General features: G+C 47.3%; 1 protein-coding gene across 18 annotated transcripts in view; it reads left to right on the top strand.

Annotated features, from left to right (window-relative positions):
* Positions 1-26,743, top strand: part of LOC147006404 (spectrin beta chain, non-erythrocytic 1-like) — a 72,140-nt gene that overhangs the window by 147 nt on the left and 45,250 nt on the right. For 8 of the 18 annotated variants that reach the window (XM_085868904.1, XM_085868915.1, XM_085868914.1 and 5 more), the window contains exons 2-10: positions 3,225-3,333; positions 4,094-4,331; positions 18,868-19,019; positions 19,900-20,073; positions 20,395-20,486; positions 24,349-24,429; positions 25,609-25,724; positions 25,963-26,075; positions 26,178-26,365. In XM_085868904.1, coding sequence (XP_085725030.1) covers positions 3,289-3,333; positions 4,094-4,331; positions 18,868-19,019; positions 19,900-20,073; positions 20,395-20,486; positions 24,349-24,429; positions 25,609-25,724; positions 25,963-26,075; positions 26,178-26,365 — 1,199 coding nt within the window. In that variant the 5' untranslated portion in view covers positions 3,225-3,288. Of the gene's footprint in view, positions 1-3,224; positions 3,334-4,093; positions 4,332-16,211; positions 16,483-17,877; positions 18,054-18,867; positions 19,020-19,899; positions 20,074-20,394; positions 20,487-24,348; positions 24,430-24,504; positions 24,603-25,608; positions 25,725-25,962; positions 26,076-26,177; positions 26,366-26,743 lie in introns of those variants that run through there. The other 10 variants (XM_085868911.1, XM_085868910.1, XM_085868909.1 and 7 more) reach the window with 10 other exon arrangements.

Below are 26,743 nucleotides of genomic sequence, written 5' to 3' on the forward strand. Positions count from 1 at the left end.
ATCCTTGATCACAGGATCGGAGTTAGGATGGTTTGTTTTGAAAACACACTTCATTGGTTGTTTTTATCCCCCGCCGCGTGGCGGAAGGGGGATATTGTTATCACCCGTGTCTTCTGTCCGGCCGGCTGGCTGGGCGTCAACATTTATAGTTGTGAGTGCGATAACTCATAAACTGTTCGCCATATCGATTTGAAATTTGGGTCACACATGTACCACCTGAAAAGGAAGAACCCTATTGATTTTTGGGCGAAGCCGGCTCCAAGATGGCCGACTGGGGCGGCGTCAACATTTATAGCTGTGAGTGCGATAACTCATAAACTGTTCGCCATATCGATTTGAAATTTGGGTCACACATGTACCACCTGAAAAGGAAGAACCCTATTGATTTTGGGCGTGGCCGGATCCAAGATGGCCGACTGGGGCGGTCGTCCGTCCGTCCGTCCGGCTGGCTGGCATGGCGTCAACATTTATAGCTGTGAGTGCGATAATTAACTCATAAACTGTTCGCCATATCGATTTGAAATTAGGGTCACAGATGTACCACCTGAGAAGGAAGAACCCTATTGATTTTGGGCGTGGCCGGATCCAAGATGGCCGACTGGGGCGGCCATCTTGAAAAAAATGTTTTTTGTAATAAATGGAAAACCGCTTATCTGATTTCAATTATTTTTCAATGGCAGGGGATTCCCCATCTCTGATGGTATATTTCTACTTTTGGAACGGCATGGCGATTCGATAATTTGAGAGAAGTTTCAATTTTTTAAGGGAGGTCGAGCATTAATTTTCATGAATTTGGAGACATTTTTAGTGTTTAATTTTTGGGACAAAAAGGTATTTTGGTTTTTAAGTTTGCAAATGTACAAGTAACAGATTAACACTTGTAATAAGCTGACGATTTCATACAACATGCATGCTTCAAATAGTTCCTCTCTCTCTCACTCCCCTCCCTCTCCCGCCCCCTCTCTCTCTCTCTCTCTCTCTCTCTCTCTCTCTCTCTCTCTCTCTCTCTCTCTCTCTCTCTCTCTCTCTCTCTCTCCCTTTCCCCTCCCTCTCTCTCACTCTCTCTCTCCCTCCGCCTCTCTCTCCCTCCCCCTCTCTCTCTTTCTCCCTCCAGCCCCCTCTCTCTGTCTCTCTCTGTCTCCCTCCCCCTCTCTCTCTCTCTCTCTCTCTCTCTCTCTCTCTCTCTCTCTCTCTCTCTCTCTCTCTCTCTCTCTCTCTCTCTCTCTCTCTCTCTCTCTCTCTCTCTCTCTCTCTCTCTCTCTCATTCCCCCTCCATCTCCCCCCCTCTCTCTCTCTCTCTCTCTCTCTCTCTCTCTCTCTCATTCCCCCTCCATCTCCCCCTCTCTCTCTCTCTCCCTTTCCCTCCCTCTCTCTCCTTTCCTCCCCCTCTCTCTCACTCTCTCTCCCTCCGCCTCTCTCTCCCTCCCCCTCTCTCTCTTTCTCCCTCCAGCCCCTCTCTCTCTGTCTCTCTCTGTCTCCCTCCCCCTCTCTCTCTCTCTCTCTCTCTCTCTCTCTCTCTCTCCCCCCCTCTCTCTCTCTCTCCCTCCCTCTCCTCTCTCTCTCTCTCTCTCTCTCTCTCTCTCTCTCTCTCTCTCTCTCTCTCTCTCTCTCTCCTGGATGAAATTAATGGTGTGTACATAAAGCACAGGCATGATGGGTCTTTTGTGCAGTATCTAGTTTTGATTTGTGGCGTCACTGTGGACGTGATGGTAATATTGTTGCGGGCCGGGCGTCGGCGACGAGCACGACAGCGAGATGGGGCCGAAAAGTCGACTCCGCCGATCACCCGGAATTTAGATTGTACTTCTTCGGAAAACTCCGAAGAATACGGGTCCCTTATCGGACCGTGAAGCGTCAATATTTCTACCACGTGGTGCAGAGTTATTTGCCAATTTTCAAAATACCTAGAGATCCACGTGGCGATTTACCAAGTCTTCACACCCTCGACGGCACCCGTACGGAACGAGCCGCTAGCGTACTCGAACCATGTGTGACCCGAGCGGATGGTCAAAGAGATCCGTCGGTCCAAAGGTCCCCTTATGGCGGCACAACGGCCTTGCTAATTTTCCAACACGCAGCACGCTAAGCCAATGGAGGAAAGGACACGAACGAGCTGATACATTTCACAAATGTAGATATTTATTAAACAATAGGGAAATGAGGGGAGCACGTGTGGGCAGAGTTATCCGAATATTGAAAAGCACGTATGAACAGCAAGACACTTAACAATTCATTACTTTGCAGACTGGCGCCACAAACACACACACACACACACATACACACACACACACACACACACACACACACACACACACACACACACACACACACACACACACACACACACACCCAAAAGAATCGGACCCAAAGTGGTCTTTATTAAGGCCTCCAGCTCGGATGGAGAGGCGAACAAAAGACCAGAACCTGCCTCGGACCTGTCCACCTCGTGTGGTCTTCGAGCTGATTCGAACCGGGCACCAGCGAGGGCGAGCTGAATCCAGACACTGGCGAGCCGCGATCAGCCTCCCGAGCTCCGGCAGATCCTCTTGCGCTCCAGAACACGCGCTGGTGAAGACGAGGCGCCGATCCTTCGCAACCCGCCCGAGTCGACTCAGCCAAACAACCACCAACTCCAACCACCAACCGTCAACCAAGAACCAAGAAGAACCAACTTCTGTCTCTCCATTCCCTTTTATCCCTCTCGGGCGCGGCTCGCTTCCGGTGTGGCTCGTTCGCCGTCGGTTGGGGCTGTCGCATTCCATTTCTTGGAGTGCCCAAGCGAGCCTATGGGTGGGGCCTGACCTTTCCCCTACTCGGTGCGCCGCCAAGCGAATTGGTGGGTGGAGCATGTCGCATTCCATTACTTGGAGTGCCCAAGCGAGCGCGTGGAGAATGCTGGGAGCAGAGGGTTTTCGTTGTTGTTGTAAGGGGTATAAAAATGTCAAAGAAAATCCTAACTATCAAAATAACTCCACAGCGCATGAACATTTAATCACCCATTAGACGAGGGAAAGGGAGCTATCTATCCACATTCACTTATCGAAATAACTGGGCTATAGGACCTGAATGTTGTGTGCTCATGGCTTCCAGATTCGCAACAATATAACTGTTACGTTGCTATTAAAGGTGGGGTTCATTGAGACCACCTTCACTGTTATGATGGTAAGTAATGGGAAGTGATATTTTGTTTTTTGAATGTTGTTTTTCTTTTATCTTCTCATCAGTGCGAGGTCGAAGTGGCATTGCCCAGGGTAGTCGATCGGAACCGGTTTTGGGGGCTTGGTGGCCATGGGAGGGGCAGAGGAAATTTTGGAAGAGGAAATCCTATTGGAGGTGAGAGAGTTCCAACTTTGACTTGCTTGCCAAGGTAAATCTGTATCTTACGTTTTTCTGAATGATATACATTTGTAATGTATCTGCAGGGTAAGCTAGAACAGCACTCTGTAGAGCACATACCCCTGCCAGGCTGAGGAGTTCACGATTTGTATCCCACTGATAGGTGGGATCTGGATTCGGACCTGAACCAAAATCGAATCGGCTTGTTCTTGTCACCTACCCAATTCATCCACTTTGTTTTGTCCGGATCCGTCCACAACGTTTTGAGACCTCACGCTCCTATATCTATCGTTTTTGGCCCCATCTCTCAATGGTGAAGAATCACTTGAAATGTTCTCGTATCCGGATTCGGATCCGGATCTTCAAAATTGAACCAATTCGTCCTCGTCACACACCTAGGCTGTCCACCAGGTTTCGTCCGAATCCGTCCATGACTTTTTGAGATATCCTGCTCACAGACTGACAGACAGACAGAGGTGAAAACATCACCTCCGTCCACCTTCGGTTGTGGAGGTAACGAACAAACAAATGTACAATTTCGCTTTTATCGTATAGATGTACTTGCTTACTTTGTGGGTTCCATTTGATCCCCATGTATTGGTGGTGGAACAGAACTATGCCCTTCGATCCTGGAACTGAAGCTTCTGCATCCAAATCCGATGTTATTTGTTGTGTTAATCACCTCTTGTCACCAAGTCATCCATGCTGTCTAACTAGTGCTTCCTGTGATTGTTCAAAAACCACATTTTCCTCACAGCCACCTCGCAGGATTGGTTTTCTGGTTGTTACAACCAATGGTACGATGACAACGGGAACTTTGTTGGTGGCTACGGTGACTATGATGGGTCCTATGGTGACTATGATGGTTCCTACGGTGACTATGATGGTTCCTACGGTGACTATGATGGGGCCTACGGTGGCTGTGGAAGCCACCCCAGTTGCTGCGACTGCCCGTGCTGTGCCACGGTCGGTGCAGAGCGACGTAGATTACAATGGTAAGTAATGCTCTGTTCGACATTTCATCGTAGCTGGACAGAATGAAGTCGTTGTTGTTCATTGAATGTTGTGAAATTCTGAAAGGGAGATGACTAAAGTACTGTATTGGTATAAGTGTGAGGGTAAAAAACCTACACATGAAGAAATGTGTCATTATTCATCCAGTAAGCTGCTTGCTGTCAGCCTTCCCCATATGTGTCGAAAACCTCTTTTCCTTGAAACTTTTTTTTACTATTTCATCCCTCTGTAATCTGTCTTATACGTTCTTTTGAAGATTATCTTGGATGGAGGCCCGAGTTTTGGCCGGAAACTCCATGAACACCTCCCCTGCACCTCCCCCAATCACCACCCCTGACTTTGGTGTCATCAGTACCAATCTGTCTGGGTGAGAGGTCATGGCAGGATGACACACCTACGAACTGGGTTAGCTGGCCAATAATAGCTGTGCAGGGTGGGGTCAATAACCTCGCTGAGGCGGGGGTTGAGGGTGGTGATGACCACCGCTCCAGTCACTAATTTGGGTAATCGGGTGCACCCAGCACGTCACACCACTGACTTCGGCGTTCCACCTGAGCATAGTAAGGTGGTAAATAGGCCCGAGACCGTTCTCGGAGTGCCAAATCGGTTGGCCAGCATGACCACTTTCACAGGGGTCCTTTTTTTGTCAATTCCGCATGAAGTTTTTTTTTTTACCGTTTTGTGCGATCTGCTTTCATTACAAAATATTAATATAAATACACTAATAGTTTCTGTGCTGGATTAAGAGTCAGAAGTTCCTGAAAATGAACAAATACAAAGACAGCACATGGATGTGGTACAAATGGGTCCAAGTGACTCTCCGTGAGGCGTGTGTGCGTGTCTGCATGCTAGGTTAAATGTGTGCGGTACACACGGGGGGGGGGGCATCCATGCAGGCCTTTGCCAAATCGATACCATGTTAACCTTATATCACATGTTCATCTTAATTTTTTCACACTCGCCTGCTTTCACATATAATGACTACCACCCCCCCCCCTCACGCTGCCTTCCCTCTCCCTCCCCTCGCGCTTCCTTCCTTGCCATTATGCTGCCTCCCTTCCCCTCGTGCTGCCTTCCCTTCTTCTCATACTGCCTTCCCATTCCCTCCGCTCACACTGCGTCCCCTTTCCCTCATGCTGCTTCCCTCCTTCACTCACGCTGCCTCTCCCCCCTCACGCTGCCTCTCCCCTCACGCTGCTTCCTGTACTAATTATAGCATCAGTGGACACCCCTCCCAACCCCCGTTAGTTGATGGTCGCTGGGTAATGATCCAGAACTGCAGGGTCTACCAGAGCGATCAGTTCCTCAATACCGATCACAGGCTTGTTGTGTCAACTTTGAAGTTGCACCTTAAATCCAGGAGAATGTTACCATCCCAGCCGAGGCTGGATGTTGGCAAGCTCAAGGATAGCTGAGGAGTTTGCAAACAGGCTGAGTGGGGATTTGGGGGGTCTGGGTACTTTGGGGAATCCTGAAGAGTTGTGGAGTGCCTTCAAGACCACCGTCCTTGATGTTGCCGGTGGATGTCTTGGAACTCTCCAGAGGGCGAAGAAGAATTTTGTCTCTCAAGGGACACTGGATAAGTTGACCAGAGTTGCAGGGCCAGGCTGAATGGCAGAGCTGTGCTGTTCAGGGAGCTGAGGCGTAAAACTGTCCATGTGCTTAAGGTGGAAATGTGTGAGGAATCTGTGAGGGGGTAGAGCATCACCTGTGGTCAGGTGATTCTCGTCCTGCTTACAGAGGAATTAGCACATTGCGTTCCTCCAAGCCCGTCCCTCGGTGTACTGCCGTGAGAGCAGAGGGTGGTGGGCTGTTGACAAAGGAGTCCGAAGTGAAGGCCCGCTGGGCCGGTAACTTTGAGCGGTTGTGCCAGGCTGATCCCCCAGCTGTTCAGATGCATGTCAGGGGTGTTACTATCCCTATTGCTGATCTTCCAATCAACTCTGGTCCAACTTCGTTTGTGGAAACACAGGCTGCGGTGAACCGGATGAAATTGAGTGAAGCTCCAGGGATCTGTGGCATCCATGCTGAACTTCTCAAGTCTGGTGGAAATTCTGCACTCGTGTTGTCGCATGCAGTTCTGTGCTCTGCCTGGAACACAGGCATCATCCCAACTAACTGGAAGAGGGGCCTTGTTGTCCCTCTCTGGAAAGGGAAGGGTGATCGCCAGGACTGCAGCAACAACCGAGGGGTAACGCTGCTCTCAGTGCCGGGCAAGGTGTTCGCTCGGATAATTCTTGATAGGGTTCGCCACCATCTGCTTGAACACCAGAGTCCAGAGCAGTCAGGCTTTACACCAAAGAGGTCAACGATTGACCGTATCCTTGCTCTTCGGGTCCTCACCGAACGCAGACGAGAGTTTCGGCAGGGGCTGCTTGCAGCTCACGTTGATCTCTGTAAAGCGTTCGATTCAGTGAATCGGGATGTCCTCTGGAGGATTCTTGGTCTTCGTGGGGTGCCACCAAAACTGATCGATCTGATATCTGAACGATACTCTGGTACTGAGAATGTTGTGAGATGTGGTGGTACCATCTCTGACTTATTTCCAGTTGTCACTGGAGTTCCTCAGGGGTGTGTAATGGCCCCCACACTTTTGAGCCCTCCTTGATAGGTTTTTGTTGCCGCGATAATTTAACAATGGTTGAAGAGATCGAAATCAAACTTGCTCCAAGTATGTTTAATGATGTATACATAAAGTGATTAAATTTTGGGGTCAAAAAGTCAAAGGTCAGCTGTCATGTTCTGTAAAAATTATGTTACTGCGCTAACTTGTGAACCAGTGATGGGATTTTGACCAAACTTGGTTTCAGTAAACAGTATGATGCAAATATGAACTGATTAGATGGCGGCATCAAGGAGTCAAAGGTGAAAGGTCAGAGTCCGTAATAGGTTTTCGTTACCGTGTAGCTTAAGAACGGCTGAAGGGATCTGTCAAACTTGGTACAAGTATGTATAATGATGTATACATCAACTGATTAGATAATGGGGGCAAGAGGTCAAAGGTCATGTCAGGTATAAAAAAAGTGACATTTGAGGACATCTGAAGGGATTTTAATCAAACTTGGTGCAAGTCTGTTTGATGATGTAATCTGTGGACGTTGCGACGTCGAAGAGTGCTGTTCTGGTTATTTATGGTTTTCATTGACCGAATGCTTCTTTTAATTGGTTGGTCCTTCAGAACAAGTGATTAAGCAATCAGGCTTACGGCGGTCCACCACCTAACACCCCGAGTGCACCCCAGCAAAACGATCATCATGGTTGTCGCGAATATTACAAATTGTGTGTCTGATGCATTATTAACGCAGCCCTCGCTCGGAAAGCCGCGAGGGTCTCGAACTCCGCGTCACCTCCGGATCAAGATGACACCTCTCATGAAGGACCTTCACCAAGACCGCCGAGTCAAGCTCCCCCTCAACCGGGAGGAAAAACATCACCCTCTCCAAGTCCATCACAGAGCGAACCACCATCTCCGAAACCACCACCAAGACCTTCGAGATAATTCGTCCATTTTAGATCCTTCATTCCCATTTCATTTCACTTCGTTCACATGCGAAGTCGTTTTTGTACTTTAATTAACTTTTGTACCTCAATTCCCCCCCTTTGATCCGAGTTCACCAATGAACCCCCCCCCCCCCGGGCTTGTCATTCGTTTGCCAAATTCATTCCACGAATGCATTTACCAAGTTGGTGTGACACAGTGCTCGTGGAATAATAAACGTTTTCTATCATTCACTCTTGCTCTGCTTGTCGTTTGGTGTTTCAATCCCAAGATGTGGAATTCAAGTTCTGATGATGAAAAAATAGAAAATCAACAAAATCAATCAAAAAGGGAATGAGTTGATGAGTAGAGCAATGGATATCTACCGATGGTTGGTAGAATGGTCTCGGAAGCAGGTTTGGGGTTTTGGTAGCAATGGGAATCACTTTGGGAGCAAAGGGGGGGGGGAGGTGTCTCCACAATGATGACCATGCAGGTCTAACAGAAGGGGACAGCAAGATCAGTCATGGCAAGGGGACGGTGAGGAGGATAGAAAAAGAGGAACGACAACTGATAACTTGATTGGTAAGTCCAGGAAGGAATAAATAATTACAGGAAGGGGAAAGTGAACAAACATTCCGTACCAACACCAGGAGTTGAAATGATCAGATGGAGGAGATTGAAACTCGAGAAGATGGTGAAGAGTATGAGGTCATTGTAGTGATGGATTAGGTTTAATGAGGAGTGAAGTTGAAGAAGGAGACGAGATATTTACAGGTGTTATTGGAAAGGTAAAATTGGAGGAGGTAAAGCATTCTGGATCACAGTGTTGCATCAAGAGAAAGGGACAACATTAAGGAGGGAATTAATGTTTCGGATTCTGAGTGGATTGATGTTCGGGATTGTAAGAACCGTGGTATATTCCAGGGATCCTTTGACAGGTGTCCTGGTGTGAGGGAACATCAAGATGTTGAAACATGGACTGGAAGGAGTGGTAATCCCACTTGTGTATCTGTGTTAATGTTGAGTAATCATTTGGCGTAGTACTTTGTAAGTTTTCGGGAGTGGTCCAATTTTAATGTGTTATACAGATTTAATTTGGCCAGATGTTACCCTGATATCACCCACGTGGTCGAGTAGTTAGGATACCTCGTTTACACCCAGGTGATCCGGGTTTGATTCCAGGTGTGGGCTCCAAACTAGCAGGAGTTGTGCAGCTTGAGGTACATTCAACCGTATATCCTGTCCTGTCATTCACCTTGGTCCATCTCCTGATGTGTTCAATTAATTGATAGTGTTGTGGACCCGGGTTCGCAAGGGGTACTACGAGAATGGGGGTATCCCCGGTTCTCCCCGGACTCACCGGGAATCGAAGCCGTCACACACAAATTAGTCCGTGTCGCTAATCGTCCACGAACGCCAACAATGTCCTCCAGTGTCCTCCGTCTGACTACCGTTTAACTGTGGTACTCGCAGTCTCCTTACGGGGAATCGCGCCCTCGGTGGTTGTGCTACTTTTATCTTTCTTGGATCTTGATTAAGGCGGCCGAGCTTACTGCGAGCACAACGCCGGACTGATGTGAGAGCCAATCCGTTGGGGAATTATAATCACCCTGCTCATCTGTGTACGGACATTTCTGGACCAAAGGAAGAAAGGACAACCACGGACAAATTGGAAATATAATTAAACAAGCAAAAATTATTGACAACAAGCAATTTGGGGGAAGGGGAAGGAGGGAAGGGAACTCAAGGACTTTAATGGAGTCAAAGGGCAACCGGGGCAGTAAAAGGGGAAATGCAGTAAATGGCAATCAAGGTGTGTATTTACAACTAGCAAAGTAAATACAAACAACTCACAAACTTAACTTAACCTTCTCCTTACCGACCGGATGACAGGACAGGGTACCCTGTCAAACTCAATGGGAAGCAATGGCAAGTTTCTCAAGACAATGAAGAGTTCATCGCTGCGCTCTTTTCAAAGCATTGCATACGTTTGAACACACCTGTATAATCATTGGACGCTTCTCTCTGTAACTCGTGCTGATTGATGTTTGTTTGTGTCCGTAAGAGAGGAGAATGGTCACAAGGCGATCAGCATTCCTCAGGTTAGGTATTTGTTAAACACAAGGATGATCCACGATGAGGAGTTCGGCACCGCCGAGTCCCGACGGGTGGACAACAAGGAAACAACAAGGAAATCCAGCACAGGTGGACGCCATTCAGCCCATCCTGCCTGCGCGAACACCACACCAACCCAAGATCCAACCTTGTTGGATCCAACCACCAACGTGTCCCCTTGTTTATTTGTCCTTTCATTCACACCGTGAGCAAAACGAGACCCTTTGAGGTCTTGCGTTGGAAAAAGCTTCGGGGTGATTGGTAAGTTTCATGGACACTTACTTGGTTTTGCTCTCAACTCGGGTGACCTTTCGAATCGCTGGCTTCCATTTTTTTTGGTTTTCAAAATTTTTTAAATACAATGTTGAGGCTAATATACACTGTCGAGGCTCATGTAAGAGCTGACGCACAGAACGTATAACAAGGGGAGCAGGAGACAATAGGGGTGGGAGAGGGATGAGACGTGGTACACGTGGTAAACAAGATGGACATCACACGGATTTTCAGAAAGGAAAGCAGGGAATTTGATGGAGGTGGGTTTGGGGTGGATTGACGGGGGTAGAAAAGATCGAGGATTTCTATGGGGAAGGGTTTTCTTCCGAGCTCTCGCGTCTCTGTGTTCTGGCCTCTCGTTTCCCTCTGTGTTCCGGTATCTTGTGCCCCTCTGTGTTCCGGTATTTCGTGCCCCTCTGTGTTCCGGTATCTTGTGCCCCTCTGTGTTCCGGTATTTCGTGCCCCTCTGTGTTCCCTCCTCTCGTGCCCCTCTGTGTTCCGGTATCTCGTGCCCTCTGTGTTCTGGTATTTCGTGCCCTCTGTGTTCCCGCCTCTCGTTTCCCTCTGTGTTCCGGTATGTCGTGCTCCTCTGTGTTCTGGTATTTCGTGCCCCTCTGTGTTCCCGCCTCTCGTTTCCCTCTGTGTTCCCGCCTCTCGTTTCCCTCTGTGTTCCCGCCTCTCGTTCCCCTCTGTGTTCCGGTATCTCGTGCCCTCTGTGTTCTGGTATTTCGTGCCCCTCTGTGTTCCCTCCTCTCGTGCCCCTCTGTGTTCCGGTATCTCGTGCCCTCTGTGTTCTGGTATTTCGTGCCCTCTGTGTTCCGGCCTCTCGTGCCCCTCTGTGTTCCGGTATCTTGTGCCCCTCTGTGTTCTGGTATTTCGTGCCCTCTGTGTTCCCTCCTCTCGTGCCCCTCTGTGTTAAAATGCAGACGGATGCACCGATTGAAAACCGACACGTACTCGTAAAGCAGATAAATGTAATAATCATTTTGTGTTTGAATCAGATATTTCCCATTTAAAGGGTTATCACAATACATTGTGTTATCTGTGCTGAGAAAACTTGACTTCTCAGGTTAATTATATTATCAATCGAGCTTAATTGTGTGACATTTTCTTTTATTGTCACACTTGAAAAACCATTTGGCTAATTTTGGAGAAATTTGTAATTTTCTTTGTAAATTTATTGATGGACACAGTTGTGAAACTGTTTCACTTTCCCAACAAATGCTGATTTGTTTCCACTTAATGGGAAAATGGTGCTGGCACTTTCGAAAGAACCTTCAGCTCGTCTCCTCAAGTACGTGGTCAGCTGCGACTTGAGTCTTACGGACAATCTCCGGTGAGTCGAAGTAACTTGTGGTGTCTGATATGTCTGCACTGAAGTGGAAAAGCGGCACGAAGTGGATACCTTTCACTCGTTTACCTCTTTGAAAGGGAATTTTTCATGATCCGTACCTGCTCATAGGTATCAGTACAAACCATCTTACAGGACTGTGCAGACCGCAGAGGTAGCGCACCTGTCTTCGAACTGTCTCGTCTGGGTGTGATTCTCGGCCTGACCATAAACTGTCAGAACGATGCTCGGACGGCGTACACATTGATCGTATCATCCTGAAACACCAAGATGACGGTTTACAGCCGGACAGAGATTCAAACCCAGGCTGATCGGCTCGAAGGTGAGCGTGCGTACCTGTCGGCCATCCTGCTGGCCAAAACTGGATTCACCGAATACAGATTCATTATTTGCAGTTTGAGTTATTTTCAACGAATTTCTTTGTTTTAATTGTTGTTTTGACATTGATTTGTTGTTAGCGGGAGCGCTATGAGGTGGGGGGCGAGGGGGGGGTGCGGAGTGGCTTGTTTTGACAGGTTGTAGATTTTTATGAAAGTTTAATATTTGCTGCACACAGGTAGACAAACTCTGCTTCAGAATTTTTTTTGTGTTGTTGTTCACCACATTTGCTGTAGAGCCCACACAGGTTACACGTCGAGCGAAGGCATTGTGAAAAACATAAAATGTGAAGGAGGTTCGAGTTCCTTTCTTCATTTTCTTGCATATTGGCAGCTTGGCTGCTAGGGAGCTCTCATTTTGTTTGGGCACAGCTGTTCCGCTGACGCTGTGCCCCCGATACCGGCACACCGGTACTCATTTTGCCAACCTCAGAAGGATGACAGGCAACGTTTTGAGATTTCCTGCTCACAGACGAACAGACAGACGGGGTTGACGACAACCTGCGTCCACCTTCGGTTGGTGGAGGGAACAAGAGTTTATGTTTCAGGTGAAGAAGGTAAAACAAAACCAAAGAAGAACAGCAGTCAACTCGACAATCGATGTTTCTCAGCAAACGATGCGGTCCCAAGTGAGACGGATGTCCTGATGGAGGGCGGTCGGAGTTGGGATGAAGTTTATTTCAAGTTTGATGGGAAATCGTGGGGCCCCTGGGGGCTGAAAGGCCTGATGACGCGGTTGGAGTAACCACAGTGAAAACGATGTGGGATGAGCGGGTCTTTAATCAATGGAAAAACGTTCCATTCGATTTTGTTCAGTGAAAGGACCCGTCGACCTTTCTCGAGCCTGTCTGAGAAGTCTAAAGGGTGTAAGGTCTCAAAAGTGTCGTGAAAGGGTCTTTTAAAGACTGTAAAAGGTCAACAGGGTATAGTATATAGAGGGTTTAAAAGGGTCATAAGGGGTCGAAAGGACTGTGGGGTCTAAAGTTCCAAGTGGTTCGTGTCTAAGGGATGTTAATGTCGAAAGGGTATTCAAAGGTCTCAGGTTTTAAAGGCTCTTTTGGGGTCTCAAGGTTTATGGTATTTGAAGGGAACGTCCCAATAGTAGTTCGGGTTTAGAGAGTCCAAGAAGTGTGAGGGGTCTACATGGGTTTGAAGGGTCATACGGGGTCGACAGGTCCTTGGGTACGTTCCAAAAGTAGTTCGGATCTAAAAATGGTATAAATGTCTGAAGGGTCTTCAAAGGTTCAGAGGTTTAAAGGGTTTAAGCAGTCGAATGGGTCTAAAGGCGCAAAGGGTGTGTTCCAATTGTATTTGGGGTCTCAAGGGGTCTAAAGGGTGTAAAGTGACGGCCGTCGTCCCGGTATTTCACAGGGAGAGCGATTCGTGAATGTGTGTGTGTGTGTGTGTGTGTGTGTGTGTGTGTGTGTGTGTGTGTGTGTGTGTGTGTGTGTGTGTGTGTGTGTGTGTGTGTGTGTGCCGTCCCTCAGATGGACATTAAACGGGAATCCCGTCTCCCAGCATAAGTCGGTGGATGATGACGATCCCACAGTGTCCTTCGCCATGAGTGGGCGAGCTATCTCTGGTGTAACAAGTTCGAAACACTGGAGAGTTTTCAACCTCCTTCGTTTCTGCTGGCACCCCATGTCCAGTCGCTCCACACGAACCAAGCTGCGTTCTGGCCTTTCTCTACTGGCCTCCTCTGCACTACGGGCTCCCTCCCTCTCTTCATGCCCTCTGCGCACACCTCTGTCCCTCACCGGGCAAGCAACTGGAGGGATAAGGAATGCCGGGAAGAATGAGGGCAAGGAGACGACGCAGGGGGGTTGACAAGATGGACGCAGAAGGAAACTCTTCGGAAGTTAGAAAAACAGGAAAGTTGGAAGGAGGAAGGCTTGGGGAGGGTAAATGGGGGTAGAAAAGATCTTGGCTTTCGATTGACAACGATCTGAGAGGGAAGTGGACGGCTGTCTTGAAGACCTGGAGTGAAGAATGAGGTTGAAGAGGATGTGGATGTTGATTCTCCAGGCGGGAAAAAGAGGGACAGATGATTGGAGGTGAGCAGCGGTCCTGGATTTTAGGAGCTTCACCAGGAGGTTGATGGTGGACCATGGAGAACGGGACCGCAACAAGCAGTGGGATGAACGAACAGGAGAGAGAAGAGGGAAGGAAACACAGGAACCTGCAAGCAACAGGTTCGGGTTATGTCGTGTTTATTTGGGGATGAAGATCGTGGTTACGGATGGTGGTGGTGGTGGTGGTTAACCGCATTTTAATGCCGTGGAGGGAAGAGTGGGCTTGAACAGCCTCAGGGAGTCTGTTTCCACAAACGGGAGTGGCATTGCTAGAGTCCCTTTATAGAGAGAGTAGCGACATAGAGGGTCCGGAAAAATATAGTCACGTGATTGCGTGGAGCCATTTTGAGTCCATCGCGGACAGGATCGGACGCATATCGGGCACGTTTTAACGTTCCCGCTGTACGCAGCGCTCTCATTCGTGTTTTACATCGATTTTACCACAAAATGACAGGTTGTTGTGCCTTTCGGTGCACAAATAGAACGGAGAAGGGATTCAAGATGTATAGATTTCCATCAGATGCTAAAAGACGGAAAATCTTGGAGAACAGTCAGTCGTGTTGGATGGAAAGCAACTTCTTGGTCAGTTCTCTGCCAGGTCAGTGTGATGGTGGTAATGGTCCCATATGTGTATACTTGTGTGCTGCGAGTGAGACTGGCCTTTGCTTTGGCTTTCCAGGCTTGTTATCCATTGCTCGTGGATTAATTAGCACTTGAAGGGGAAGGTATCTTTATTTAAAATTAAGTTTGAGTTTGAGTTAGAGTCTTTGAGCTGGATCAATTAATATAGGGTCTAGACTCGAGGTCATGTCTCCAAAGTCAGACTCAGGCTCAAAGTCAAAGTCAAACTAAAGTCAAAACAAAGATGAATGAACGGAGAACGGATCCGGGCTAACTCGGCCCACGGACTCACACGGCCCACTCTTCAAAGGAAGGGTTAGGGTCAAAACTAACCCCAATTCTGACCCTAACCCTAACCCTACACCTGACCCTAAACCTAAATCTAACCCTAAACCCTAACCCTAGCTTTTAAGAGTCGGTTATACCAAAGATTTAAAATCTATTGGTGTGGGTGTAGACTGACAGATCTCAGGATACTCAACAGGTTGACACCCCATAGAAGCATAGAAGGGAGCCCATCGAACTTTGGAGTGTAGAATGGTCGGGACTGGCTTTTACCTTCGAGGGGGGGGGCATGAGGGGAGGGGCATGCATTGAATGTATGTATTTGTCTCTGTTGATTTGAATGTGTGAGGACATTAACTTGTTTGTGTGTGTGACTTTTAATTGATAATTTGTATGTGTGTGCATTAGCACATGCGTGTGTGTGTGTGTGTGTGTGTGTGTGTGTGTGTGTGTGTGTGTGTGTGTGTGTGTGTGTGTGTGTGTGTGTGTGTGTGTGAGAGAGAGAGAGAGAGAGAGAGAGAGAGAGAGAGAGAGAGAGAGAGAGAGAGAGAGAGAGAGAGAGAGAGAGAGAGAGAGAGAGAGAGAGAGAGAGAGAGAGAGAGAGAGAGAGAGAGAGAGAGAGAGAGAGAGAGAATGAGGAGGCCGGGTGGGGTGGGCTACTCTCTTTTTGGTGGGATGAATATATGATCGGCAACATGCAGCTAAGTTTGGATTAATAATTTAAATCTCAAAATTAAACAAACACAAATACATACCCACACACGATAAACAAGGTCAAACAACTGCAGAAATACAAAGATAAGTGTTAACATATTGTACATGGACACGTATTAACAGGGAGGTGAGAGTTCGAGTCTTGCTCTCGCCTCCCTGAAATTAAAATGTGGCTGAAATAAGCATCACGTGGACTTGTCGAGTTCATTCCTTCTTTGTCATGGTTCGAAATGTCTGTGACTGTTAAATCACAACCAGCTCTGTGAATTTATTATTTATCATATGGCTCTTAGTTGTCATAAATCTTATATTTTGTCATCTTCACATAATTTATTCATTATCAACATGGAAAAGACCATTCCCATCTCTCATACACGGAGAACATAATGGAATACACGGTTCAATGCACGAGCGCACCGCACTGAATGGACTCAAAATGGCGTCAAATCGTCAGTTGTCGCAACTCTCTCTATAAAGGGACTCTCGGCATTGCGGATCTCGCGAGATCAACGTGATTCAGATCAAGCCGCAGGAACTACTTTCCGTTACATGTACGTCACATCCGGGAGGTTCTGTTTATTATTGTTCGTTTAATGATTCTCAGAATGGAAATAAAATCATGTTAAATTTCCATTATAAAGCCCTTCTTCATATGAGAGTCGATGGAAAACATTTTGTGTTGAAGGTTTTACTTTTTCATTTTCAACTCGTTTCGTTGATATATAAAAATAAAGAAGAAGAGGCGGCCGTATCACCACCCACTTTCGTTTCACCGCGTTTCCGAAGGGGACATTTTATCGGTAAATCATCACTTCGTCCTGTCGGGTTTGTTCCCGAGAAAAGGTATTTTAAAACTCGTGATGTCATACTTTATAACCACGTGACATATCACCGTGGTGTCAGCAATGGCTGTTTGTAAACCTCCGGCTTTTATGGGATGGAATCTCTCCGTGCGTCGGCACTCTCCTGTCCCCGAGCACACCCGACCCGACCCGACCCGACCCGACCCGACCCGACTCTTTCCGATCATCCCCCCCCCTCTCCATAGGTCATTATGGTAACTTCAGCCAATGTGGTCAACTAGGCCAATGTGGTAACTTCAGCCAATGTTGTAAACTAGGCCATTATGGTAACTTCAGCCAATGTTGTAAACTAGGCCATTATGGTAACTTCAGCCAATGTGGTAAACGAGGCCAATGTGGTAACTTCTGGCAATGTTGTAAACTAGGCCATGATGGTAACCTCAGCCAATGTTGTAAACTAGGCCATTATGGTAACTTCAGCCAATGTGGTAAACGAGGCCAATGTGGTAACTTCTGGCAATGTTGTAAACTAGGCCATTATGGTAACCTCAGCCAATGTGGTAAACGAGGCCAATGTGGTAACTTCAGCCAATGTTGTAAACTAGGCCAATGTGGTAACTTCAGCCAATGTTGTAAACTAGGCCAATGTGGTAACTTCAGCCAATGTTGTAAACTAGGCCAATGTGGTAACTTCAGCCAATGTTGTAAACTAGGCCATTATGGTAACTTCAGCCAATGTTGTAAACTAGGCCATTATGGTAACTTCAGCCAATGTGGTAAACGAGGCTGATGTGCTAACTTCAGCTAATGTTGTAAACTCGGCCATTATGGTAACTTCAGCCAATGTGGTCAACTAGGCCAATGTGGTAACTTCAGATAATGTTGTAAACTCGGCCATTATGGTAACTTCAGCCAATGTTGTAAACTAGGCCAATGTGGTAACTTCAGCCAATGTGGTAAACGAGGCCAATGTGGTAACTTCAGCCAATGTTGTAAACTAGGCCAATGTGGTAACTTCAGCCAATGTGGTAAACTAGGCCAATGTGGTAACTTCAGCCAATGTGGTAAACGAGGCCAATGTGGTAAACTCGGCCATTGGGGTAAACGAGGCCAATGTTGTAAACTAGGCTAATGTGGTAAACTGGGTCAATGTGGTAACCACAATGAACCCTTATTGTTCATCGTTGTAAATGGATTGAAATGAGATTTTTTTTTGCCATCACGTGACTCGTCGGTATTGTCATCGATCCATCATTAGTTGTCGACTCAGTGAACAAGCAGACAAACAAATGGCTTCCTGTGTCTCACGTACATCATCCGTGTCTCTCTGATGTCCGCCGTCCATCCGAGAGAGTACGATTTGCCTTGAAAGACTCGTCCCTCTGTACTTCCTGTGATGTATCATGTTGATATGTGGTTGTGGTTGTGGTTGTAGTGCGCGCCCCTCTCTTCGCTGACCGGCCACATCGATAGTCATCGACTTCGACGGAATGGAGATCCAGCAGCAGTGTGAGGGTGTCGGCGATCGTGGCGGAGCAGTGAAGGAGGATCGTGACGATCAGAGGGGTGCCGCTCACTTCTTTGAGTACCATCGGATAAAAGAGCTGATGGGTAAGGATGTTGTACCACGTGATGAGCCCCCACCTCCCCTCCTTCTTTCTCTCTCCCCTTCTATTACTCCTGTGGACCTCGGAATTTTCTCTGCTTGGACCTTTACTCCATGATGTCGTGAAATCCACGGCACTCCCCACAACATAGCTTACCTGTGGTTGGTGGTGACGCCTTGAGCTTCCGATATTGGTGGATTTGTACACATTAATCAGTACACACATTATTAGTAGTCGTAGCTCACCTGGACTTTAGTCCGGTGAGCTAATGTGATCGAGCAGTGTCCGAAGGTAAGTCAGTCGGTGAGTCTGAAGGTAAGTCAGTCGGTGAGTCTGAAGGTAAGTCCCATGGTTTTATAACTCACTGCGAACATCGTTTCCTCTTTAAAATGCAAAACGAACTTCCTGAAGCTGTTTCCACGTGCACGACCTTGCTGTCATGCGAAGCACTTCCTGCTCCATGTCATGTGATCGGTTTCCGGGTTTTGGAAATACGATGAATACTCTTGCAGCTCGATTTGGATCACGTGTGTGATCTCGAGAGACCGGCGACGCTGCTCGTGCCTGGAATATACCGGTGATCCATATGTGGTGTCAGGAGTGGGATCCGAACACGTAACGCCGGTCACGCTTCAGGGTCGTGGAATTGTTTTGCTTTCGGGACAACTTGGGATGACCGTGGAATTTCCGCCTTTTGAGGACGTGGTAATCGGTCAAATTAGCGAAATTATTATTTATTTAAATGTGCTGACCTCGTGCTGACCCCGGTCCGTGAACCTCTCTCCGCCAACATGTGCGAATGTAACTGTTTTCTGCAGCTCAGCACGGAGCTGTACAGAAGAAAACCTTCACCAAGTGGATTAACTCACACTTAGCCTCCACCTCTTGTGAGATCTCAGATCTCGACACAGATCTACGCAACGGACACGTGCTCATCAAGTTGCTGGAAGTGTTGTCGGGAGAGTGCCCGGTATGTTTCCGGCCCGATCGAGGCCTTGTTAGTGTACGTACTTGCAGTGCTGTATTTTCTGGGAGGGAAGTGGCAAATATTCTTTGCCATTCATACACCACGTGATTTCCGGATTGGACATCGCTAATCAATATCTTTGTAAGTACAAGGACGGTGTCTTTTTGTGTTCGTCTGTCTGTGTCTCGTTTCCGTTTACGATCTCCTGTCTGACCGCTTCGCGCGTCCTCACCAAAGTCCGTCGGCTGAAGTGACGTCTTGCAATTTCACTTATGGCATCGAAATGTACTGACAGATCATCGATTTTTTTTCTTCTCCGTTCGGCCCATTCGAAAATACGCTTTTCTCAAAGCCGTCGTCATGCTGAATGACGTCATGGTGTTCCTTTGGGCAAAGCCCCCAGCTTCATTCCGTAATAGGATTGCTGTTCTGGGGTCCTCCTGTCCCATCAAATACCATATAATATCATCATATTTGTCTGTCTGTCTGTCTGTGAGCAGGATATCTCAAAAACTTACAGACGGATTCAGACGAAATATGGTGGACAGGTTGTCTGTGTGACAAGGACGAATTGATTCGGTTTTGGTGACGATCCGGACGCTAGAATTTTATAATTTCCTGAGTGATTCTTCTCCATTGAGAGACAGGACCAAAAACGAGATACCGTGTCGCACGACATCTCAACACGTGTGGACGAGTTAAATTTTTTTGCTTGCACACGTGCTACAGTGCAAGTGGTTTACTGACCCCTGCCGCAGACAGGGGGGATTGGAGCGGGTGCTCGTACTTGTGTCACGTCGATCTCCATGAATCCAAGGAGCATGGTGTTTGTTCATTTCGTACCTTTCATCGCAAACCCATGTACCGCATGCTCTCTTTTCAGGGTAAACCAACGAGAGGCACGATGCGTATCCACAACCTCGAAAACGTGGACATCGCTCTGCGGTTTCTCAGGCATCAGAAGTTTCACCTCGAGAACATGGGCGCACACGACATTGTCGATGGAAACCAACGTCTCATCCTGGGCCTAGTCTGGACCATATTCCTGCGATTCCAGGTGTGAGATGCCACACGTACGTCCTGGCTTTGCTGGTTGTGCAGTGTTAGGATTACATGAAGCCAAGCGTCACACACGTAACTAACGCGTTGCGTGGTTTGGTTTGCAAAGATGTCGTCCTGGCATCACGGTTCAGAAGGGGCGCACGCACCTTCGAGTGGTCTAGTCTCGGTTCATTTTTCGGCCTTGACTGTAAACTGTTGGGTTGGTGCTTCACGGGTGGCCACTGTTGGATTGGTGAACGTCAAGTCGGTTGTCCCATTAGTTTACGGCTGTGCAGATTTGAGTTGATTCGTCTAATACAGATCGTCCTGTGAACAGGTTCAGGATATCAGCGTCAAAACAGAAGATAACAAAGAAACAAGACGGGCGAAGGATGCGCTCCTACTTTGGTGTCAAATGAAGACTGCGGGGTATGTTTGTTTACACCACGATCAACAAAAGCAAGGTGTCTGTGTATCTGCCTGTTTGTGCGTTTCCTATCTCCTCTCTTTTTCTCCGCTTCACATATCGTCATAAAACATTCGGCATAATGAACAAGAAAAAGAGCAATCAGAGATTGCAGACCCTCACCAGGACTTGTTTTGTGTGGTGTTTGTGTCCTGGTGTGTTACGTAATTAATAACAGCATAACGAGAACCGTCACTTTATAACTGCTGGCAGTGATGACCGGGTACCAAGACGTCCCACTTTGATCGGACCCCTGACCCTGACCCATGACGTTTTTTTTAATTATAATTATTATTCAATTTAATTTAGAATGGGATTAAAATTAATTCATTTCAAATCAAATGGAAGACCAAAGAGGTACGAGTCCTGCATTGGAGTCATCAGAGGAACCCGAACAAGGAAAAAGCAAAGATTAAGTTACCAGGAGGAACCTGGAGAGGATTCACATTTCAGCTGCTGCTCCTCCACCCTCAAACCCATCCAGGCACAGCCAAGTGAGCCAAGTTATTTAAATTAAATAAAAAAAACAAAAATAACCCAGATCAAAAATTAAATAATTCTGCCTGCCAGACCATGCGTCCGATCAAGGTGAAATTTAAAACATGTGTTCCCCGTCACTACCAGATAATGGTTGTGAAGTTTCACGTCGATTGATGAAGCGATTCCGGAGAAAACGTTTAACAATTATCTTCAATCCAATATGACTGCCAAACCATGTGACCGATCAATTATTCCTCAACAAACGTTTGCACCCAAAGCTTGTGGGACATTTGTGTGAAGCTTCCCCTCGATCTGTCCAGCCGTTCTGGAGAAGATTTTTTTTTAAGGTTTTAGGGTAAATCCAATATTGTTGCCAGGCAATGTGACCTATGATGTCATATGTGTGAACCTTTTGTTCCTCATGGATAGGCGGTCATAAGTGTAAAGTTTTGCCTCGATCTGTTCAGCCGTTTCAGAGAAGATTTTTTGAAGGTTAAAAAAAAACAAACAACTATGGCGGCTGAGTCACGTGACCGACGACGTCATCAATTATTTTTTTTTATACGGACCATTTTATCCCGAGATGATGGTCAAAAAATTTTCATACTGATCACGTGCGGCGTTCTACTTCTGCAATTATGACGTCATGACGAAGGCACCGATGACTTCATAAAAGAACATCGTACTTATTCCCCATGAGGAGTGCTTGCCACGTGGCAAGTTTCAAGTTTTTCCATGGTGCGGTTTCAGAGATACAGAGGTACAAAGTTTTTTGGTTTTTCCAACACGGCTACCGCAACACGTGACCTCCGACGTCATAATTATCATGAAAACATTCTACACGAGAAGTCACTCGTCCGGTGAAAATTGTCTCAATCCGACAAGCGGTTGTGGAGGAAAACACTGAAGTTCTGTGCGGACGAACAAGCAAATGAAAAATCACTCAGAGAGCGACACTTGGCAAAACAGAACATAGTAGAACGTCACTCGGTGGAGCGCATACCTCCAGCATACGTTTTGTATCCCACTGATGGGCTGGATCTGAACCAGAATCGAATCGGCTTGTTCTTGTTACCGAACCAACTCATCCACCGAGTTTCGTCACCGCTCGTCCACAACTTGTCGACATATCATGATATCTCGAGTTTTTGGCCCAATCCATCAATTTTAGAAATTAGGTCTGTGTTGGCTTTTTGTGGTCAAAAAATAATTGGTGGTTGTATTCAGTGAGCTGATCTGCAAATCCTGTTCAAATTTCAAGTCAATCGGATGAAAATTGACAATTTTAGGAATTTGGCCCATGTTGACCTTTTTTTTGCCGAGGTTAACCTCAAAAATGATATCTGGTTGAATTCAGTGACATGATTTGCAAATGCTCTTCAAATTTCAAGTGAATCGGATGAAAATCGAAGATTAAAATTTTTTTTGATAAAGTTGTTGACCTTTGGCCGATGAAGACCTTTTGACCTTTTGGCCTCAAAAATAAATAGGATTCTGTCGGACCGTCAACATCATTTGGTGAAGTTTGGTGAAGGCCGGTTTAAAAATGTGACCTGTAGATGATTAAAGGTGAGCGGAAAGATAAACAAACAAACAAACAAACAAACAAATGGACCCAAATACAAATCCCTCTCCTTCGGCGAAGGTAACTCGACAATTCTGCGAAAGGTGTTTAAGTTTTCCATCACTCGGTTGTTTTGTTGTTTTTGTTGCTCTCTGTCTTCTCAAATCCCATACGTGATTGTTGTGGGCGGTCCGTGCAGTGCCATTCGATCACGTGATTGTTGTTCATTCACCATCTCGTCCCGTCAAATCCCATACTATCCCATCACCCAGATCAGGATTGTTGTTCACTGATCCATCCTATCAAATCCCATACTATCCCATCACCCTGATCAAAATTTGTTGTTGTTGTTGTTCATTGACCCATCCTATCAAATCCCATACTATCCCATCACCCTGATCAGAATAGTTGTTGTGAATTGACCCATCCTATCAAATCCCATACAATCCCATCACCATGATCAGGATTGTTGTTCATTGACCCATCCTGTCAAATCCTATACTGTCCCATCACCCTGATCAGGATTGTTGTTCATTGATCCATCCCATCAAATCCCATACTATACCATCACCCTGATCAAAATTGTTGTTGTTCATTGACCCATCCTATCAAATCCCATACTATCCCATCACCCTGATCAAAATTGTTGTTGTTCATTGACCCATCCTATCAAATCCCATACTATCCCATCACCCTGATCAGGATTGTTGTTCATTGATCCATCCGATCAAATCCCATACTATCCCATCACCCTGATCAAAATTGTTGTTGTTCATTGACCCATCCCATCAAATCCCATACTATCCCATCACCCTGATCAAAATTGTTGTTGTTCATTGACCCATCCTATCATATGCCATACTATCCCATCACTCTGATCAGGATAGTTGTTGTTCATTGACCCATCCTATCAAATCCCAAACAATCCCATCACCCTGATCAAAATTGTTGTTGTTCATTGACCCATCCTCTCAAATCCCATACCATCCCATCACCCTGATCAAAATTGTTGTTGTTCATTGACCCATCCTCTCAAATCATATACTGTCCCATTACCCTGATCAGGATTGTTGTTGTTCATTGACCCATCCTCTCAAATCCCATACTATCCCATCAGCATGATGCCATTCCATTCAGGTTTGACCCGAATGTAGCCGAGCTTTAATTTGTAAATTAAAAGGCCTCACCACCCGCACCTCCTCCCACCCACACCTCCTCACCACCCGCACCCCTCACCACCCACACCCCTCACCACCCGCACCGCCTACCACCCACACCTCCTCCCACCCACACCCCTCACCACCCACACCCCCTCCTACCCGCGCCCCCTCCCACCCACACCTCCTCACCACCCGCACCACTCACCACCCACACCCCCTCCCACCCGCGCCCCCTCCCACCCACACCTCCTCACCACCCGCACCACTCACCACCCACACCCCCTCCCACCCGCGCCTCCTCCCACCCACACCTCCTCCCACCCTCTAACTAAGAGTGAAAGATTATTTTTATGAGTTTTACCTTCATTGCTCTGTCCTGGCGGTAGTGGTTCCACTTCTCAACGACGTGATTGTTATTCACGGACCCTCTCGTCCGATCAAATACCGAAGCCATCCCATCACCCGTCCCTCCCTGACCGGTATATCCGCCCATTTATTTAATATTCTGGAAGCGTTTGTAATCGTGAGCAAACCAGTTACATTTCGATCAATCGACACAAATGCTGTTTTCATCCCAAGTGTGGTTTGATGAATCGATCCGAGTGCCGTTACCTTTTCCAGGTATCCCAACGTAAACATTCACAACTTCACGACGAGTTGGAGGGACGGTCTTGCTTTCAACGCACTCATTCACAAACACAGGTAAGATTGCGTCCTGCAGGTATTTTTCAAACATCATTTGAGATTTTACATGCGGTAACTCATTCCATTTCCCAGAATACTGCGCATCACTGGAGGGGGAAGCTTGCGGCGATGCAGATGAAGCACTTGAGGGCATCGGGAGGACATTGAGGGAACTCAGGACGAATGCTCAGGTCAGGCAGGAGGAGAAAGTGAGAAACATCCGAGAGAAGGTACAGGAGTCGAGACTGGGACGATGTGGGTATGTGCAGAGGACGGACAGGGGAAACTTGGTGAGATGGGCGTGGGATCTGAAGGGCCAAGGTGGAAGAAGGGAGGGTAGACGGAGGAAAAGGTCGATGGACTGTATAAGTATGACACAGGGCCAAGTAGACATGTGTGTGTGTGTGTGCCAATGGACAAACAGGTTTGGAAGCCAATGAGATGGCCTGACCCTCGCCACACAACAAGGGCATGACAAAAGGAGGACATGTCAATCACTCATGTGAGCTCGTTTGTTCGCCATTGATATGACCAAATTGTTTTGATCTGTGTTGACGAACTACACACCCTGGAAGGGACCGGCAAGTTCTGCCAGAAATCGTTCACAAGTGTGAGTCGTGTCAAACTGCCTTCTACAATATCAATGTGTCACCCTCAAACGTCTCGACGGACACGTGCAGTTTCCTCTTGAAATCCGAGTGAGGCGAGTCACTTTGTAGTTGGAGCCGCCATAAGATGATGTTTCATACCAGGTGTGCTCCACAGGTGATGCACAGGAGTGGTACGTGCTGGTCAGGGTCATTTTCCTGAAAGGTCCAGTCACGGCGAAGTCCCTGATTTTGCCTCCTCTCTTGTTTGGCCCTCGTCTTGTTGCCGGCACGAGTTTTCTGATGAGACCCAGTGATTTGGATTTCGATGATGCTCGAAACCCTCTTCGGTTCCTGCCTCGTCCGTTACCTTTCAAACCATCCTCTCTTATTAACGGCACCGAACCTTTTCAAACTCATTTTTATTCGTTCTGTTTATGATTGGACACCTGGCAAGGTGCTTTCACGTCCGATGGAGTTTAAGTCAGAATTGGAACGTTCTCGGTGAGTGGTTGACTTCCTCGGACAGCGAAGGATGCTTGCTGACGCTGGACCCCCCTGAGCTTCGATAGTTAATATAACTAAACATTTCGTTGTTCGTGACCGGCAGGCCTGATCTCCTCGACTTCGACGAGCTCGACAAGTCCGAGGCACACCGCAACCTGGGGAACGCTTTCGACCTGGCTGAGCATCACCTGGGTCTGACCAAACTGCTCGATCCTGAAGGTACGACTCGCCCGGTGTCCGTTCCCGTAGACCACAAGCGCAATGGTCGTCGATCCCGATGTTTACTCGTTTGGTTTGCGGTTTATAAATTTCCCTCTCTCGCTCGTACTTGCGATGGAACAGCTCGAGAAGTCTCTTATTCGACGCTGCATTTGTTGTAGTTGCGTATGAATGTGGCGTGGACTGTGGAGCAGCTCCATTTGGTTGGACTGATTGTGCTGCGCATGCCGTGCATCAGATGTCGACGTCGTGAAGCCGGATGAGAAGTCGGTCATCACCTACGTCGTGACCTACTACCATTACTTCGCCAAAATGAAGGCGCTCGCTGTTGAGGGAAAGCGCATCGGAAAGGTACGTACGACCCCGCTGTGTCCCGTCCGTCAGCCGTACATCGCCGTCGCTCTCCATGCAATGATTGCTCGTCGTACACTTTGCGAACGTGCCACCCGCCAGGTTCTGGACAGTGCCGCGGAGACCGAACGAATGACCAAGAGGTACGACACGCTCGCCTCTGACTTGCTCAGTTGGATCGAGAAGACCTTCGTCGTCCTCGATGACCCGGAGTGTGCAAACTCGCTGGCCGGGGTCAGACATCAGATGCAGTCCTTCAGTGCCTACCGTAAAGTGGCAAAACCACCGAAGTAGGTTCCGGCGACCGCGCCGTTCGGATTTCGGTCACATCGTCGCTTTCCAGGCTTACCTGGTGCTTCCTGGTTTTATAAGGCCTTGTTTCACATTTGTCGTCCTGGGTTTGCTTCCGTTCCTTCGGCTGTCAAGTGATCCAGCTCCGGTCTTGTTTTTGTCTTTCTGACCGAAGAAATGTACAAAGTCTGATCGAGGAAGTGGAGTCATTCTCCTATTTTTTTTCGGGATTCTTACATTGTTATTGACAATGCTGTTTCGGGAATGGCTGCTAAAGGTTAATAGATATAGTTTAACGAGTATAACTCCAGTTATTTCTTTGTACTTGTTTAGATAAGCGAAGTAATTAAATGTCATATTGAATGTGCGTCGCTATT

This window comes from Eptatretus burgeri, unplaced genomic scaffold, assembly GCF_056783735.1.
Source record: "Eptatretus burgeri isolate ZD-2024b unplaced genomic scaffold, Ebu_testis_v1 Ebu_testis_scaffold_3180, whole genome shotgun sequence".
In the NCBI taxonomy this organism is placed as follows: domain Eukaryota; kingdom Metazoa; phylum Chordata; class Myxini; order Myxiniformes; family Myxinidae; genus Eptatretus; species Eptatretus burgeri.